We start from the raw sequence: 21,739 nt of genomic DNA, 5'->3' as shown, positions 1-21,739 counted from the left end.
TGGTGCTGCCTTCATAGGGGCTGCTGCTGCCTGCTGCTGCTACCAGCTAACAGCACTTGCCCCAAGTCTGTGAAGCTTACACAGGGGGGGGGATCTTTGTCTTCTGCTCGCTCTTACACTACTTGAATGCCCAAGTGGGTCACTCTGCACCATGAGGTCAGAACCATTGAAAGAGATTAGCCACGATCAGCTCGATAACAACCTCTTCACATGGTTGACACTTTATTTACATACGTGAGTGTGTGTGGTGTGTCCCAATGTGTCTTTGTGCATGTCTACACGTGTGTCACGTGTTCGTGTGTCACGTGTTCGTGTGTCACGTGTTCGTGTGTCACGTGTTCGTGTGTCACGTGTTCGTGTGTCACGTGTTCGTGTGTCACGTGTTCGTGTGTCACGTGTTCGTGTGTCACGTGTTCGTGTGTCACGTGTTCGTGTGTCACGTGTTCGTGTGTCACGTGTTCGTGTGTCACGTGTTCGTGTGTCACGTGTTCGTGTGTCACGTGTTCGTGTGTGCCTGTACAAGGCAGTGGCTCCCTTGGCCATGTGGGGCGGCGGTGGTGGTGGTCACCGTGGCCTCGTAGTGGTGGGTCCCGTAGCCGTGGTGGTCCCCGTGGTGGTCACTGCGGTGGTCACTGTGATGGTCACTGCGGTGGTCAGGCGCCGTGCGGTGGTCACTGCGGTGGTCAGGCGCCGTGCGGTGGTCACTGCGGTGGTCACTGCGGTGGTCAGGCGCCGTGCGGTGGTCACTGCGGTGGTCACTGTGGTGGTCCGGCGCCGTGCGGTGCCAGTGGCCGTGTGGGCCCCCTGGTGGTCACCGTAGAGCCCCAGGGCCTGGCGTCTCTACGCCGTGGGGAGCTCCGGTGCTGCGTTCCTCCGCTTCACCACGAACACGCGGCCGGCGGACGTCGTGAGCACGTAGGAGAACTCCCCAAACACCACTGGGGAGTGGGGGGGGGGTACAGGGGGTGAGGGGGTAGGGGGGGGGTATGGGGGGGGGTACGGGGGGGGGGTACGGGGGGGGTAGGGGGGGGGGGTATGGGGGGTGTACAGGGGGTGGGCCCAGAGGGGAAGGGGATAGGTGGAGGAGGGATACTCGTTTTAAAGAGCGTAAAAAGTTTTAAGTTGTAGTACCGTGCATACTGTGGCACGGCACCCCGCTCTCGCTCGCTCCCTTAGAGAGAGCGAAGCAGCAACTCGGGGAGAGAGGGGACGACTCGGAGCGGACGACTCGGAGCGGACGGCTGAGGCTGTGGGTCAGTGTGGAGGCTGGGGGTCGGTGTGGAGGCTGGGGGTCGGTGTGGAGGCTGGGGGTCAGTGTGGAGGCTGGGGAGATCAGTGTGGAGGCTGGGGGTCAGTGTGGAGGCTGGGGATCAGTGTGGCGGCTGTGGGTCAGTGTGGAGGCTGGGGGTCAGTGTGGAGGCTGGGGGTCAGTGTGGAGGCTGTGGGTCAGTGTGGAGGCTGGGGATCAGTGTGGAGGCTGTGGGTCAGTGTGGAGGCTGTGGGTCAGTGTGGAGGCTGGGGGTCAGTGTGGAGGCTGGGGGTCGGTGTGGAGGCTGGGGGTCGGTGTGGAGGCTGGGGAGATCAGTGTGGAGGCTGGGGATCAGTGTGGAGGCTGGGGATCAGTGTGGAGGCTGGGGGTCAGTGTGGAGGCTGGGGGTCAGTGTGGAGGCTGGGGGTCAGTGTGGCGGCTGTGGGTCAGTGTGGAGGCTGGGGGTCAGTGTGGAGGCTGGGGGTCAGTGTGGAGGCTGTGGGTCAGTGTGGAGGCTGGGGATCAGTGTGGAGGCTGTGGGTCAGTGTGGAGGCTGGGGATCAGTGTGGAGGCTGTGGGTCAGTGTGGAGGCTGTGGGTCAGTGTGGAGGCTGGGGGTCAGTGTGGAGGCTGGGGGTCGGTGTGGAGGCTGGGGGTCGGTGTGGAGGCTGGGGAGATCAGTGTGGAGGCTGGGGATCAGTGTGGAGGCTGGGGATCAGTGTGGAGGCTGGGGATCAGTGTGGAGGCTGGGGGTCAGTGTGGAGGCTGGGGGTCAGTGTGGAGGCTGGGGGTCAGTGTGGCGGCTGGGGGTCAGTGTGGAGGCTGGGGGTCAGTGTGGAGGCTGTGGGTCGGTGTGGAGGCTGTGGGTCGGTGTGGAGGCTGTGGGTCGGTGTGGAGGCTGTGGGTCGGTGTGGAGGCTGTGGGTCGGTGTGGAGGCTGTGGGTCGGTGTGGAGGCTGTGGGTCGGTGTGGAGGCTGTGGGTCGGTGTGGAGGCTGTGGGTCGGTGTGGAGGCTGTGGGTCGGTGTGGAGGCTGTGGGTCGGTGTGGAGGCTGTGGGTCGGTGTGGAGGCTGTGGGTCGGTGTGGAGGCTGTGGGTCGGTGTGGAGGCTGTGGGTCGGTGTGGAGGCTGTGGGTCGGTGTGGAGGCTGTGGGTCGGTGTGGAGGCTGTGGGTCGGTGTGGAGGCTGTGGGTCGGTGTGGAGGCTGTGGGTCGGTGTGGAGGCTGTGGGTCGGTGTGGAGGCTGTGGGTCGGTGTGGAGGCTGTGGGTCGGTGTGGAGGCTGTGGGTCGGTGTGGAGGCTGTGGGTCGGTGTGGAGGCTGTGGGTCGGTGTGGAGGCTGTGGGTCGGTGTGGAGGCTGTGGGTCGGTGTGGAGGCTGTGGGTCGGTGTGGAGGCTGTGGGTCGGTGTGGAGGCTGTGGGTCGGTGTGGAGGCTGTGGGTCGGTGTGGAGGCTGTGGGTCGGTGTGGAGGCTGTGGGTCGGTGTGGAGGCTGTGGGTCGGTGTGGAGGCTGTGGGTCGGTGTGGAGGCTGTGGGTCGGTGTGGAGGCTGTGGGTCGGTGTGGAGGCTGTGGGTCGGTGTGGAGGCTGTGGGTCGGTGTGGAGGCTGTGGGTCGGTGTGGAGGCTGTGGGTCGGTGTGGAGGCTGTGGGTCGGTGTGGAGGCTGTGGGTCGGTGTGGAGGCTGTGGGTCGGTGTGGAGGCTGTGGGTCGGTGTGGAGGCTGTGGGTCGGTGTGGAGGCTGTGGGTCGGTGTGGAGGCTGTGGGTCGGTGTGGAGGCTGTGGGTCGGTGTGGAGGCTGTGGGTCGGTGTGGAGGCTGTGGGTCGGTGTGGAGGCTGTGGGTCGGTGTGGAGGCTGTGGGTCAGTGTGGAGGCTGTGGGTCAGTGTGGAGGCTGTGGGTCAGTGTGGAGGCTGTGGGTCAGTGTGGAGGCTGTGGGTCAGTGTGGAGGCTGTGGGTCAGTGTGGAGGCTGTGGGTCAGTGTGGAGGCTGTGGGTCAGTGTGGAGGCTGGGGGTCAGTGTGGAGGCTGGGGATCAGTGTGGAGGCTGGGGGTCAGTGTGGCGGCTGCTACCTGTGAGTCGGCGGAATGGCGGCTGGCCCTGGGTGGTGGTTGGGAACTTGGAGGCGGTGCTGACGAGCGCCATGAGCACCCCGGCCACACGCTCGTCATTGTCCAGGTCCCCCGAGGACTGCAGAGGGGGGTGGGGGCGACACACGGAGTCGGGGTTCAAGTTGGTTCGGCTGTGTGACCGGAATAGCGGTCTCATTCGCAAGGGTGGCCTGCGTTGCCACCAAAAAATGATGTAGACACCCATAGAGACACACAGACACCCATAGACACAGACACCCATACCAATGCGCGACGGTGATGTCACCACGGCGCCTGTGCCAGGCCTTGCTGACAGCAGGTCACGGGACGGACCCAGGTGCCATGGGTTGGCTGACCGAGATGACCGGTAGATACACCATCAGCTGTACCCCCTACTGTGCCAACTTGCTGCATTTTAGCCACCCGGCGCTCCACTCGTTGAGGGTCGCTCCTCCGCCCTCCGTTGTTGCTGGAGGGCGACTGCCTCCAACTGCCCAGTAGCAGCATCCTTCAGGAGCCTCCTCCAGAGACTGATCTTGACACCGCTGGTACCAGTTGTCGGCAAGTCCACTCGTGCGCATTTAGCACCTCTATTAGGCCAAACAGAAGCTGCTTTGGCATGCGGTGGCTGGGCATGCGGGAAACATGACCCAGCCAACACAGCCTTGCCTGCCGGAGGAGCTCACTGATGGGAATGTGTCCAGATCTTTCAAGGATTTGCGAGCTCCTCACACAATTAAGCCTGCTTAAACCCAACATGGATCGTAGGCACAGACATTCCACCAGAGGAGTCGAAACCTTTCACAAGCGTAGAGAAAGGAGGGAATGACTGGCTAAAGAAGACCCGAAGCTTCGTGCAGAGCGATAGACCAAGGTAGCTTCCACACAGCATTGCACAGCCGATGAAAAGCTAATGCCGCCCGACTGATTCAGAGTGAGATCTCTGTCAAACCAGAGCTGGTCAAAAGCACACTGCCCAGGTATGGGAAACTGCACTCTCTCCAACCGCTCCATCACAAATGGGTAGTTTGGTGGCAAAAAAATACTGAGGCAGGGGCTTCGTTTTGGTGGGGCTGCTGGTAAGGCCCCACCCCTTGGTGACAAGCTCCAGGTTCAGCAGCAGCGCCTCCAACTCCTCCTCTGAGTGAGCAGCAATCACCAGATCATCGGCATACATAACGTGGTTGAGCAATAGGGAGCCATCTCTCGACCACACCCGGGCATCGATCAGCCTCCCATTGTATCTGCACCAGATGGAAATTCCTCCGGTACAGCCATGGAAAGCTGCTCGAACTATGTGGTCAAAGATGTTAAATAATGTGGGAGCCAAAGGACATCCCTGTCGCACCCCAAAAGTGAATAGGGAAAGGCTCCGACTCCTACGTAGCTTTATCTGGTCCTGCCCACCATCATGAAGGCCCTTAATGATTGAGCAGATAATCAGGGACTCCGGAAGCATGAAGAACAGCCCAGAGGCCAGGCCTACTGATGGTATAGGCCTTAACTAGGTCAATAAAGCAGAGATGTAGGTCTTGTTGGAATTTCGTACACCTCTGCTGTAGCAGACTGACAGAAAATATGGCATCTGTGCAGGACCGCCCTGGTCTGAAACCACATTTGGGCTCCGCAAGCACAAATACCCATAGAGATACATAGATACCCACAGAGATACACAGAGATAGAGACACAGAGACCCAGAGATAGTCACACACATACCCAGAGATATAGAGAGACAGAGACCGATAGAGATACATAGAGACACACAGAGACCCATAAAGATCCAGAGACACACAGAGACCCATAAAGATCCAGAGACCCACAGAGATACATTGACACCCATAGAGATACAGAGGCCCATAGAGAGACCCATAGTGATAGAGACACAGTTACATATACACCCATAGAGATTCATAACAAAGGTTATTTTTTTGCAACCCACAGAGATACACAGACCCAGAGATGGAGACACAGAGTAAATAAAGAAACAGAGACCCATAGAGATACACAGAGACCCATAGAGATACACAGAGACCCATAGAGATACACAGAGACCCATAGAGATACACAGAGACCCATAGAGATACACAGAGACCCATAGAGATACACAGAGACCCGTAGAGATACACAGAGACCCATAGAGATACACAGAGACCCATAGAGATACACAGAGACCCATAGAGATACACAGAGACCCATAGAGATACACAGAGACCCATAGAGATACACAGAGACCCATAGAGATACACAGAGACCCATAGAGATACACAGTGCCCCTCAGAGATACACAGTGCCCCTCAGAGATACACAGAGACCCATAGAGATACACAGAGACCCGTAGGTCTGATGACACAAAAATAATAAGTTTTCACCCTTTCCAGCAATAACAAGATGTTCAAACACCAAATCGACTGTGAATAATCATCGCAAGGCCTCAAAAGCGGTGGGGAGCACAGTTGGCGGTGCATCAGCCGGTCATCTCAGTGGGACAACCCACGGCAACCTGCTGGGTCTGTCCCGTGACCTCCTGCACCTAGCCTGGCACAGTTGGCGGTGCATCAGCCGGTCATCTCAGCCGACCCATGGCACCTGCTGGGTCTGTCCCGTGACCTCCTGCACCTAGCCTGGCACAGTTGGCGGTGCATCAGCCGGTCATCTCAGCCGACCCATGGCACCTGCTGGGTCTGTCCCGTGACCTCCTGCACCTAGCCTGGCACAGTTGGCGGTGCATCAGCCGGTCATCTCAGCCGACCCATGGCACCTGCTGGGTTTGTCCCGTGACCTCCTGCACCTAGCCTGGCACAGCTGACAGTGCATCAGCCGGTCATCTCAGCCGACCCATGGCACCTGCTGGGTCTGTCCCGTGACCTCCTGCACCTTAGCCTGGCACAGCTGACAGTGCATCAGCCGGTCATCTCAGCCGACCCATGGCACCTGCTGGGTTTGTCCCGTGACCTCCTGCACCTAGCCTGGCACAGCTGACAGTGCATCAGCCGGTCATCTCAGCCGACCCATGGCACCTGCTGGGTTTGTCCCGTGACCTCCTGCACCTAGCCTGGCACAGCTGACAGTGCATCAGCCGGTCATCTCAGCCGACCCATGGCACCTGCTGGGTTTGTCCCGTGACCTCCTGCACCTAGCCTGGCACAGCTGACAGTGCATCAGCCGGTCATCTCAGCCGACCCATGGCACCTGCTGGGTTTGTCCCGTGACCTCCTGCACCTAGCCTGGCACAGCTGACAGTGCATCAGCCGGTCATCTCAGCCGACCCATGGCACCTGCTGGGTCTGTCCCGTGACCTCCTGCACCTTAGCCTGGCACAGCTGACAGTGCATCAGCCGGTCATCTCAGCCGACCCATGGCACCTGCTGGGTTTGTCCCGTGACCTCCTGCACCTAGCCTGGCACAGCTGACAGTGCATCAGCCGGTCATCTCAGCCGACCCATGGCACCTGCTGGGTTTGTCCCGTGACCTCCTGCACCTAGCCTGGCACAGCTGACAGTGCATCAGCCGGTCATCTCAGCCGACCCATGGCACCTGCTGGGTTTGTCCCGTGACCTCCTGCACCTAGCCTGGCACAGCTGACAGTGCATCAGCCGGTCATCTCAGCCGACCCATGGCACCTGCTGGGTTTGTCCCGTGACCTCCTGCACCTAGCCTGGCACAGCTGACAGTGCATCAGCCGGTCATCTCAGCCGACCCATGGCACCTGCTGGGTTTGTCCCGTGACCTCCTGCACCTAGCCTGGCACAGCTGACAGTGCATCAGCCGGTCATCTCAGCTGACCCATGGCACCTGCTGGGTTTGTCCCGTGACCTCCTGCACCTAGCCTGGCACAGCTGACAGTACATCAACCGGTCATCTCAGCCGACCTACGGCACCTGCTGGGTTTGTCCCGTGTCAAACCCAGCAGGTGCCATGCACAAGCACTGCGGTGGCACCAACGTGTAGGCATCTGCGTCTCTCACCGCCAGCATCCCGTCGTCGCTGATCATCAAGAATCCCTGCTGGTCTGGGATCAGCTCCACTCCCTGTGCCAGAACATTCGCCTGTGGACACACAGAGACAAACATCCCCCGTGTAGCCTTAACAGACGGTCGGGGCAAGTGCTGTTAGCGAGTAGCAGCGCCTCTGAAGGCTACCGGCACTGCGGCACACGAGGGGGTGGGTGGCCAGCACCACGCCCGGCCGCCTTTGTCTCCCTCGCGGCGATGTTTAACTACACACCGCACCAGGTACTCGTTTGAGGCCGAGTCGACCTAGGGGATGCCCAGGACCGGTTTCCTATCTCTTATCATTGGCCCCATACTACTATACACTACACTACACCACACATTACACTACTATACACTACACCACACATTACACTACTATACACTACACCACACACTACACTACTATACACGACACCACACACTACACCACACATTACACTACTATACACTACACCACACATTACACTACTATACACTACACCACACATTACACTACTATACACTACACCACACATTACACTACTATACACTACACCACACATTACACTACTATACACTACACCACACTACTATACACTACACCACACACTACACTACTATACACTACACCACACATTACACTACTATACACTACACCACACACTACACTACTATACACTACACCACACATTACACTACTATACACTACACCACACATTACACTACTATACACTACACCACACATTACACTACTATACACTACACCACACACTACACTACTATACACTACACCACACATTACACTACTATACACTACACCACACATTACACTACTATACACTACACCACACATTACACTACTATACACTACACCACACATTACACTACTATACACTACACCACACACTACACTACTATACACTACACCACACATTACACTACTATACACTACACCACACATTACACTACTATACACTACACCACACTATTATACACTACACCACACATTACACTACTATACACTACACCACACATTACACTACTATACACTACACCACACATTACACTACTATACACTACACCACACACTACACTACTATACACTACACCACACATTACACTACTATACACTACACATTACACTACTATACACTACACCACACATTACACTACTATACACTACACCACACATTACACTACTATACACTACACCACACATTACACTACTATACACTACACCACACATTACACTACTATACACTACACCACACTACTATACACTACACCACACACTACACTACTATACACTACACCACACATTACACTACTATACACTACACCACACATTACACTACTATACACTACACCACACATTACACTACTATACACTACACCACACTACTATACACTACACCACACACTACACTACTATACACTACACCACACATTACACTACTATACACTACACCACACATTACACTACTATACACTACACCACACATTACACTACTATACACTACACCACACACTACACTACTATACACTACACCACACATTACACTACTATACACTACACTACTATACACTACACCACACATTACACAACTATACACTACACATTACACTACTATACACTACACCACACATTACACTACTATACACTATACAACACATTACACTACTATACACTACACCACACATTACACTACTATACACTACACCACACATTACACTACTATACACTACACCACACATTACACTACTATACACCACACATTACACTACTATACACCACACATTACACTACTATACACTACACCACACATTACACTACTATACACTACACCACACATTACACTACTATACACTACACCACACATTACACTACTATACACTACACCACACTACTATACACTACACCACACATTACACTACTATACACTACACCACACATTACACTACTATACACTACACCACACATTACACTACTATACACTACACCACACATTACACTACTATACACCACACATTACACTACTATACACCACACATTACACTACTATACACCACACCACACACTACACTACTATACACTACACCACACACTACACTACTATACACTACACCACACATTACACAACTATACACCACACATTACACTACTATACACTACACCACACATTACACAACTATACACTACACACTACACTACTATACACTACACCACACATTACACTACTATACACTACACCACACATTACACTACTATACACTACACTACTATACACTACACCACACTACTATACACTACACCACACATTACACTACTATACACTACACATTACACTACTATACACTACACCACACATTACACTACTATACACTACACCACACTACTATACACTACACCACATATTACACTACTATACACTACACCACACATTACACTACTATACACCACACATTACACTACTATACACTACACCACACATTACACTACTATACACTACACCACACTACTATACACTACACCACACATTACACTACTATACACTACACCACACATTACACTACTATACACCACACATTACACTACTATACACCACACATTACACTACTATACACTACACCACACATTACACTACTATACACTACACCACACATTACACTACTATACACTACACCACACATTACACTACTATACACTACACCACACATTACACTACTATACACTACACCACACACTACACTACTATACACTACACCACACACTACACTACTATACACTACACCACACATTACACTACTATACACTACACATTACACTACTATACACTACACCACACATTACACTACTATACACTACACATTACACTACTATACACTACACCACACACTACACTACACTACTATACACTACACCACACATTACACTACTATACACTACACCACACATTACACTACTATGCACTACACTACTATACACTACACCACACTACTATACACTACACCACACTACTATACACTACACCACACTACTATACACTACACCACACTACTATACACTACACCACACTACTATACACTACACCACACATTACACTACTATACACTACACCACACATTACACTACTATACACTACACCACACATTACACTACTATACACTACACCACACATTACACTACTATACACTACACCACACATTACACTACTATACACTACACCACACATTACACTACTATACACTACACCACACATTACACTACTATACACTACACCACACATTACACTACTATACACTACACATTACACTACTATACACCACACATTACACTACTATACACCAGAGGTGGGACAAAGTCATTGTTATGCAAGTCCAAGTCGAGTCGCAAGTCATCAAATTCATGACTCGAGTCTGACTCGAGTCCAAGTCACATGACTCGAGTCCACATCTCATAGGTGGGACAAAGTCATTGTTATGCAAGTCCAAGTCGAGTCGCAAGTCATCAAATTCATGACTCGAGTCTGACTCGAGTCCAAGTCACATGACTCGAGTCCACACCTCTGCTATACACTACACCACACATTACACTACTATACACTACACCACACATTACACTACTATACACTACACCACACATTACACTACTATACACTACACCACACACTACACTACTATACACTACACCACACATTACACTACTATACACTACACCACACATTACACTACTATACACTACACATTACACTACTATACACTACACCACACATTACACTATACTGTCCTAGCTGGGTGCCGTCCATAGCGAAGGCTTCCAAGGGGGCGTGGGGTAGGCCTCGCCCGGCCGACTCCGAGCCTAGCCGAGGTAGGCCGGCTCAGTCTCCAACTCACCATTGTCGTATCTCCTCCTCCTCCTCCTCGTCGTTGTCTTCACGAGAGACAGAGACACACAGAGAGACAGAGACACACAGAGAGACAGAGACACACAGAGACACAGGGAGAGGGAGAGAATCCACGCACCACGCGGGTCTGCGATGCTGCAGAGGGAAATTGAACTGCGGGGAGAGGGTCGACTTTAAATGGCGGTCACGTGGTGGTGGTCACGTGGTGACGAGGGGCAGGGCTTAGTACCCCGCCTCACCCGCTGCCCCCCCCCCCCTAGTGGAGACAGAGCGGTGGTGCGACTGTGGCCATGCAAACCAAACGATGGACCACATCAGTCAACACACAGAGACTCCGAGACACACAGAGACACGTAGAGACACACAGAGACACACAGAGACCCACAGAGTCACACAGAGACACACAGAGACACAGAGTCACACAGAGACCCACAGAGACTCACAGAGACACACAGAGACACACAGAGACTCACAGACACACGGAGACACAGAGTCACAGAGACACACAGAGACTCCGAGACACACAGATACTCACAGAGACACACAGAGACACGTAGAGACACACAGAGACACACAAAGACCCACAGAGACACACAGAGACCCACAGAGACACACAGAGACACACAGAGACTAACAGACACACGGAGACACACAGAGTCACAGAGACACACAGAGACTCCGAGACACACAGAGACTCACAGAGACACACAGAGACACGTAGAGACACACAAAGACACACAGAGACCCACAGAGACACACAGAGACCCACAGAGACACACAGAGACCCACAGAGACACACAGAGACACACAGAGACTCACAGACACACGGAGACACACAGAGTCACAGAGACACACAGAGACTCCGAGACACACAGAGACTCACAGAGACACACAGATACACGTAGAGACACACAGAGACACACAGAGACCCACAGAGACACACAGAGACCCACAGAGACACACAGAGACTCACAGACACACAGAGACACACAGAGTCACAGAGACACGTAGAGACACACAGAGACACACAGAGACCCACAGAGACACACAGAGATCCACAGAGACCCACAGAGACACACAGAGACTCACAGACACACAGAGACACACAGATTCACAGAGACCCACAGAGACACACAGACACACAGAGACACACAGAGTCACACAGAGACACACAGAGACTCACAGAGACCCACAGAGACACACAGAGACACACAGAGACCCACAGAGACACACAGACACACAGAGACACACAGAGTCACACATAGTCACACAGAGACTCACAGAGACCCACAGAGACACACATAGACCCACAGAGACACAGAGACTCACAGAGACCCACAGAGACCCACAGAGACACACAGAGACACACAGAGTCACACATAGTCACACAGAGACTCACAGAGACCCACAGAGACTCACAGAGACCCACATAGACACACAGAGACTCCGAGACACAGAGACACACAGAGACACACAGAGACTCACAGAGACCCACAGAGACCCACAGAGACACACAGAGACCCACAGAGACACACAGTATCACAGATACACACAGATACACACAGAGGGTCAACTTTAAACGGCGGTCACGTGGTGGTGGTCACGTGGTGACGAGGGGCAGGGCTTATTACCCCGCCTCACCCGCTGCCCCCCCTAGTGGAGACAGAGCGGTGGTGCGACTGTGGCCATGCAAACCAAACGATGGACCACATCAGTCAACACACAGAGACTCCGAGACACACAGAGACTCACAGAGACACACAGAGACACGTAGAGACACACAGAGACACACAGAGACCCACAGAGACACACAGAGACCCACAGAGACACACAGAGACTCACAGACACACAGAGACACACAGAGTCACAGAGACACGTAGAGACACACAGAGACACACAGAGACCCACAGAGACACACAGAGACTCACAGACACACAGAGACACACAGAGTCACAGAGACACGTAGAGACACACAGAGACACACAGAGACCCACAGAGACACACATAGACCCACAGAGACCCACAGAGACACACAGAGACTCACAGACACACAGAGACACACAGAGTCACAGAGACCCACAGAGACACACAGACACACAGAGACACACAGAGTCACACAGAGACACACAGAGACTCACAGAGACCCACAGAGACACACAGAGACACACAGAGACTCACAGAGACCCACAGAGACACACAGAGACACACAGAGACCCACAGAGACACACATACACACAGAGACACACAGCGTCACACATAGTCACACAGAGACTCACAGAGACCGACAGAGACTCACAGACACACAGAGACACACAGAGTCACAGAGACCCACAGAGACACACAGACACACAGAGACACACAGAGACACACAGAGTCACACAGAGACCCACATAGACACAGAGAGACTCACAGAGACCCACAGAGACCCACCGAGACACACAGAGACACACAGAGACTCACAGAGACCCACAGAGACACACAGAGACTCCGAGACACAGAGACTCACAGAGACCCACAGAGACACACAGAGACCCACAGAGACTCACAGAGACACACAGAGACACACAAAGGCACACAGAGTCACACAGAGACACACAGAGACTCACAGAGACCCACAGAGACCCACAGAGACACACAGAGACACACAGAGACCCACAGAGACTCACAGAGACCCACATAGACACACAGAGACCCACAGAGTCACACAGAGACACACAGAGACACACAGAGTCACACAGAGACCCACAGAGACACAGAGAGACCCACAGAGACACACAGAGACCCACAGAGACACACAGAGTCACACAGAGACTCACAGAGACACACAGAGACACACAGAGACCCACAGAGACACACAATATCACAGATACACACAGAGACACAGAGTCACACAGAGACCCACAGAGACACAGAGAGACTCACAGAGACCCACAGAGACACACAGAGACACACAGAGACCCACAAAGACACACAAAGACACACAAAGTATCACAGAGAGTCCCAGACTACACCAAGAACACAGTTTAACACGTAGGCTTTCGCGACCAATATTATTTATAATAAAGGTTAGGGGCCGTCCATAAATGACGTCACGCGTCACAAAAAGTCAGACCCCCCCCTCAAATATGACGTCACAAAGCTCTGCCCCACCCTCAAAAAATAAAACATGCTTCAAATCGCTTTAAACTGTTGTCATTGTAGTGCGTGTTTAGTGTGGCGCTGCACTCTGATGTTGTAGGAGAAAACATTTATTAAAAAGTATATTTAATTAAGCAGAACGTGTTGTCTGTATTTATTTGAAGTTCTCAAACTCACCCCCCCGCCCTCGTCACACATCGTCACAGATATCTGACCCCCCCCCCCCCCTAGGTGCGTGACGTCATTTATGGACCGCCTTATTGGGTTCAGCGATGATGACGTCACAGGAGCGGGTGGGGGGCTTCACTCTGCTGGGGAAGTCATCACCAGCGAGACGTCGCACTACTCAACCATTGTAAATGTCGTGGATGCACCCTTCAACACACACCGGTGGGCTAAAGTAGTGAACGCTGATTGGCCGTGTCGGGTGGTGGAGGGTTGCGACACATTTATACTTAATGCGATCCAACCCAAAATCTTTTATTACCAAGACAACAACAACAACAGTCCCACACCACACCAAGACAACAACAACAACAGTCCCACACCACACCAAGACAACAACAGTCCCACACCACACCAAGACAACAACAGTCCCACACCACACCAAGACAACAACAACAACAGTCCCACACCACACCAAGACAACAACAACAGTCCCACACCACACCAAGACAACAACAACAGTCCCACACCACACCAAGACAACAACAGTCCCACACCACACCAAGACAACAACAACAGTCCCACACCACACCAAGACAACAACAACAGTCCCACACCACACCAAGACAACAACAACAACAGTCCCACACCACACCAAGACAACAACAACAACAGTCCCACACCACACCAAGACAACATCAACAGTCCCACACCACACCAAGACAACAACAACAACAACAACAGTCCCACACCACACCAAGACAACAACAACAGTCCCACACCACACCAAGACAACAACAACAACAGTCCCACACCACACCAAGACAACAACAACAACAGTCCCACACCACACCAAGACAACAACAACAACAGTCCCACACCACACCAAGACAACAACAACAACAGTCCCACACCACACCAAGACAACAACAACAACAACAGTCCCACACCACACCAAGACAACAACAACAACAACAACAGTCCCACACCACCCCAAGACAACAACAACAGGTGGCAACGCGGTTGGGGCGCTGCGCTACGAACCCGGCGGCCCCAATTCGATTCCCGCTCACGGCCACCAAGTGGCGATTATCCGAACCGCTCCTGGGCCTCCCCAAGGTCGACTCAGCCTCAAATGAGTACCCGGTGTGGTGTGTAGTAAACATCGCCACTGGGAAGACAAAGGCGGCCGGGCGTGAGGAGAGCCACCCAACCCCCTCGTGTGCCGTTCCGGCCTCCGCCGGTGCTCGCTAACAGCATTGCCCCACGTCTGTTCAGGCTCCGCGTCTGGGGGTGAAGTACCCCCGATGTTTATCGGCAACGTCTGGGTTTGACGTTCAGTGTCTCAGCAGCAGCAGCAGCAGTCGAGATGTGCTTGAACGAATGCTGCTGATAAACTGCCCCAGGTGTCCATATGCAACGTCTGGGTTTGACGTTCAGTGTCTCAGCAGCAGCAGTCGAGATGTGCTTGAACGAATGCTGCTGATAAACTGCCCCAGGTGTCCATATGCAAGGTTTGGATTTGACGTTCAGTGTCTCAGCAGCAGCAGCAGTCGAGATGTGCTTGAACGAATGCTGCTGATAAACTGCCCCAGGTGTCCATATGCAACGTCTGGGTTTGACGTTCAGCGTCAGGGGGGGCTCAGGAAGAGCCAGGCCGCTGCTTGAACCCGCGCTGATGAACTTGAGAATAGTGGCTCCCGCAGCTGCCGCTAGGAGTGCTCCTGCACCATCATCATCACCACCACCAACATCACCACGTGTGTACTTGTGCGTATGTACATGCGTGTGTATGCGTATACGTGTGTATGTCTTTGTACGTGTGTGCGTGTGTGTGTACGTGTGTGCGTGTGTATGTTTAACAGCAGAGGTCTCACTCCGAATCAGTCGAGCGGCAAAATATTTTCATCGGTTGCGTAACGCTGCTGTGTGGAAGCTACCTGATCTGTCGCTCCGCACGAAGCTTCAGGTCTTCTCGGCCACGGTCATTCCCTCCCTTCTCTACGCTTGCGAAACGTGGACCCCCCTAGTGTAGCATCTGCGCAGGTTAGAAACATTTAGGCTGGCCTGCCTACGATCCATCCTGGGTTTAACCAGGCTGGATTGTGTGAGCTCAGAAATCCTTGAAAGATCTGGGCAAAGTCCCATTGGTGAGCTCCTCCGGCAGGCAAGGCTGCGTTGGCTGGGTCATGCAGCCCGTATGCCCAGCCACCGCATGCCTAGGGGGGGCTCGAGGGGTCTAAACGGGCGCGGCACGGGCTAGAGAAGAGATGGAGTGATGTGGTACAGGAGGACGTGGATCTGAGTGGACTTGCCGATGACTGGTACCAGCGGTTTCAAGATCGGCCTCTGTGGAGGAGGCTCGTGAAGGACGCTACTGGGCAGTTGGAGGCAGTCGCCCTCCAACAACAACGGAGGGCGGAGGAGCGACGCTCACAACAACGAGCGGAGCGCCGGGTGGCTAAAGCACAGCAAGTTGGCACAGTAGGGGGCACAGGTGGTGCATCAGCCACTCATCTCGGTCATCTCAGTCAGTTGACCCGTGGCACCTGCTGGGTCTGCCCCGTGACCTTCTGCCAGCGGGCGCTCGATAATTCACGTGGCCTCAAGGTGCACATGGCCTGGCACAAGCGTCGTGGTGACATCACCGCCACTAAGTGGCGAATGGCGGTTGTTGTATGTGTGTGTACGTGTGTGTACGTATGTGTGTGTGTATGTATGTCTGTGTATGCGTGTATGTGTGTGGGGAGCGGTAGTGTAGTGGTTAGCGCGCTGCGCTACGAACCTGGCGACCTGGGTTCGATTCCCGCTCACGGCCAACACCTAGGGACGATTATCTGAACTGGTCCTAGGCCTCCCCTAGGTCGACTCAGCCTCCAATGAGTAACCGGTGCGGATATATAAACATCGCCACTGGGGAGACAAAGGCGGCCGGGCGTGGTGTTGGCCACCCACCTCCTCGTGTGCCGTGCCGGCCTTCATAGGTGTGCTACTCGCTAACAGCAATTGCCCCTACAGGCTATACGGGGGATCTTTTGTGTACGAGTGTACGGTGTGCGTGTGTTCTAACTCTTCGCGATGTTGAGCGGTAAGCTTCGCGGTGATTGCACTGCGCTACGAACCCCCTCGAGACCCGAGTTCGATTCCAACTCAAGGCCACCAGCACCGGTGACGATTATCTGAACCGGTCATGGGCCTCCCCTAGGTCGACTCAGCCTCAAACGAGTAATTGGTGGGGTGTCAACATCGCCGCTGGAGAGACAAAGGCGGCTTGGGCGTGGTATTTGGCCACAGTGCCGGCCTTAATAATAAGCGCTGCTACTCACCAAAAGCACTTTCCACGAAAGTCTGTTAAGGCTACACGGGATTTTTGTCTTTGGTACTGGCGATGGTGGCGGTAGTGACGATGGTGATGGTGACGCTGATGGTGGTGATTGTGGTGGTGACGATGATGGTGGTGGTGGTGATTGTGGTGGTGGTGACGCTGATAGTTACGCTGGTGACGGTGGTGGTGATGGTGGTGATGGTGGTGATGATGGTGACGCTGATGGTGACGCTGATGGTGGTGATGGTGATGATGGTGGCGCTGATAGTGATGGTGACGGTGGTGATGATGGTGGTGACGCTGATGGTGGTGACGCTGATGGTGGTGGCGCTGATAGTGATGGTGACGGTGGTGACGCTGATGGTGACGGTGGTGGTAATGATGACGCTGGTGGTGGTGATGATGGTGATAATGGTGGCGCTGATGGTGGTGATGGTGACGCTGATGGTGGTGATGATGGTGATGATGGTGGCGCTGATAGTGACGCTGGTGACGGTGGTGATGATGGTGGTGACGCTGATGGTGATGGTGGTGACGTTGATGGTGGTGACGCTGATGGTGGCGATTGTAGTTTCTGATTTCCGCGAATGGCCAAAAATAGCCTCTCTCGCTCTCTCGCAACCACCGCTTGCATCAGATGCCCGCCCCAGGTGATGAAACTGTGAAGACGCCGCTTCCATTGTTGGGGTGCCCTTTAGTTTGTCTGCCGTGTTGACCTTCACGCGCGCAGCTCCATCGCCGCGGCGATGTCGCATGGCCGTTGCGCAAGCGCCCATTGTATCTGCTGCTGCTGCCGCGACACGTGAGACACGCGAGAGGCGTGAGACACGCGAGAGGCGCGAGAAGTCGCGGCTGCCGCGGTGGAGTCACGGTCGCGTTTGTCCTGGGCTCACCCCAAACGCCCCCTGCCCAGTGGGCGCAGTCACTACGTCATCACTATGACGTCACTGCGTAGTAACGACGCAGTCACTACGTCATCACTATGACGTCACGACGCAGTGACGACGCAGTCACTACGTCTTCACTATGATGTCACGACGCAGTAACGACGCAGTCACTACGTCTTCACTATGATGTCACTACGTAGTGACGACGCAGTCACTACGTCTTCACTATGATGTCACGACGCAGTGACGACGCAGTCACTACGTCTTCACTATGACGTCACGACGCAGTGACGACGCAGTCACTACGTCTTCACTATGACGTCACGACGCAGTGACGACGCAGTCACTACGTCTTCACTATGACGTCATGACGCAGTGACGACGCAGTCACTACGTCTTCACTATGACGTCACGACGCAGTGACGACGCAGTCACTACGTCATCACTATGACGTCACGACGCAGTGACTACGTCTTCACCATGATGTCACGACGCAGTGACGACGCAGTCACTACGTCTTCACTATGACGTCACGACGCAGTGACGACGCAGTCACTACGTCTTCACTATGATGTCACGACGCAGTGACGACGCAGTCACTACGTCTTCACTATGACGTCACGACGCAGTGACGACGCAGTCACTACGTCATCACTATGACGTCACTACGTAGTGACGACGCAGTCACTACGTCTTCACTATGATGTCACGATGCAGTCACTACATCGTCACTATGACGTCACTACGCAGTGACAACGCAGTCACTACGTCGTCACTATGACGTCACTACGCAGTGGCGACGCAGTCACAACGTCGTCACTAGATAGTGACTACGCCGACTGCTTCCATGGTGAACTGGACTCCCATGGTAAAGTGGACTTGAAATGCTTTATTTTCCATAATAAATTTTTTTTGGTTAGATCGCATAAATGTGTCGTTAAACCCGCCACCACCCGACACAGCCGGTCAGTACTAGTGTATAGTGTAGTGTATAGTGTAGTGTACTAGTACAGCACTAGTGTATAGTGTAGTGTGTAGTGTAGTGTACTAGTACAGCACTAGTGTATAGTGTAGTGTATAGTGTAGTGTAGTGTACTAGTACAGCACTAGTGTATAGTGTAGTGTATAGTGTAGTGTATAGTGTAGTGTATAGTGTAGTGTGTAGTGTAGTGTACTAGTACAGCACTAGTGTATAGTGTAGTGTATAGTGTAGTGTATAATGTAGTATACTAGTACAGCACTAGTGTGTAGTGTAGTGTATAGTGTAGTGTAGTGTACTAGTACAGCACTAGTGTATAGTGTAGTGTGTAGTGTAGTGTACTAGTACAGCACTAGTGTATAGTGTAGTGTGTAGTGTAGTGTACTAGTACAGCACTAGTGTATAGTGTAGTGTATAATGTAGTATACTAGTACAGCACTAGTGTATAGTGTAGTGTATAGTGTAGTGTAGTGTACTAGTACAGCACTAGTGCATAGTGTAGTGTATAGTGTAGTGTACTAGTACAGCACTAGTGCATAGTGTAGTGTGTAGTGTAGTGTACTAGTACAGCACTAGTGTATAGTGTAGTGTATAGTGTAGTGTATAGTGTAGTGTATAGTGTAGTGTACTAGTACAGCACTAGTGTATAGTGTAGTGTAGTGTATAGTGTAGTGTACTAGTACAGCACTAGTGTATAGTGTAGTGTATAGTGTAGTGTATAGTGTAGTGTAGTGTACTAGTACAGCACTAGTGTATAGTGTAGTGTATAGTGTAGTGTATAGTGTAGTGTATAGTGTAGTGTAGTGTACTAGTACAGCACTACACCGGTGGCGTGTTGGAGAGCCAAGCCACAACATTGACAATCTGAGTTCGACGTTTCGCCAGTAATTTCAACCAGCTTCATCAGGCGATAACTGGCGAGTTGTAATCACTGGCGAAACGTCGAACTCAGATTGTCAATGTTGTGGATGTCCAGTTCACCATGGGTGTCCAGCTTACCACTGAACTCCAATTCACCATGGAAGTCCAGTTCACCATGGATGTCCAGCTTACCACTGAACTCCAATTCACCATGGAAGTCCAGTTCACCATGGGTGTCCAGCTTACCACTGAACTCCAATTCACCATGGAAGTCCAGTTTACCACTGAACTCCAATTCACCATGGAAGCCCAGTTCACCATGGGTGTCCAGCTTACCACTGAACTCCAATTCACCATGGAAGTCCAATTTACCACTGAACTCCAATTCACCATGGAAGTCCAGTTTACCATGGAAGTCCAATTTACAACTGAACTCCAATTCACCATGGAAGTCCAGTTCACCATGGGTGTTCAGCTTACCACTGAACTCCAATTCACCATGGAAGTTCAGTTCACCATGGGTGTCCAATTTACCACTGAACTCCAATTCACCATGGAAGTTCAGTTTACCATGGAAGTCCAATTTACCACTGAACTCCAATTCACCATGGAAGTCCAGTTCACCATGGGTGTCCAGCTTACCACTGAACTCCAATTCACCATGGAAGTCCAGTTTACCATGGAAGTCCAATTTACCACTGAACTCCAATTCACCATGGAAGTCCAGTTCACCATGGGTGTCCAGCTTACCACTGAACTCTAATTCACCATGGAAGTCCAGTTCACCATGGGTGTCCAGCTTACCACTGAACTCCAATTCACCATGGAAGTCCAGTTCACCATGGGTGTTCAGCTTACCACTGAACTCTAATTCACCATGGAAGTCCAGTTCACCATGGGTGTCCAGCTTACCACTGAACTCCAATTCACCATGGAAGTCCAGTTCACCATGGATGTCCAGCTTACCACTGAACTCCAATTCACCATGGAAGTCCAGTTTACCATGGAAGTCCAATTTACCACTGAACTCCAATTCACCATGGAAGTCCAGTTCACCATGGGTGTCCAGCTTACCACTGAACTCCAATTCACCATGGAAGTCCAGTTTACCATGGAAGTCCAATTTACCACTGAACTCCAATTCACCATGGAAGTCCAGTTTACCATGGAAGTCCAAT

At 52.5% G+C, this 21,739-nt stretch overlaps 1 protein-coding gene across 1 annotated transcript; it reads right to left on the bottom strand.

Annotated features, from left to right (window-relative positions):
* On the bottom strand, positions 1-12,787 carry LOC144952347 (ragulator complex protein LAMTOR4-like). The gene is made up of 4 exons (XM_078882723.1): positions 11,196-12,787; positions 7,296-7,376; positions 3,313-3,430; positions 1-938 (listed from the first exon to the last, which is right to left on the bottom strand). Exons 1-4 carry the CDS (start codon positions 11,196-11,198, stop codon positions 841-843), a joined length of 300 nt encoding a protein of 99 aa, XP_078738849.1. The 5' UTR covers positions 11,199-12,787; the 3' UTR covers positions 1-840.
* Positions 12,788-21,739: the final 8,952 nt, after the last annotated feature.

The sequence above is a fragment of the Lampetra fluviatilis genome, chromosome 67 (genome assembly GCF_964198595.1).
Source record: "Lampetra fluviatilis chromosome 67, kcLamFluv1.1, whole genome shotgun sequence".
Taxonomy (NCBI): Eukaryota; Metazoa; Chordata; class Hyperoartia; order Petromyzontiformes; family Petromyzontidae; genus Lampetra; species Lampetra fluviatilis.
Note: the sequence above shows the minus strand (reverse complement) of the source record. Positions and strands in the feature narration are given on the sequence as shown.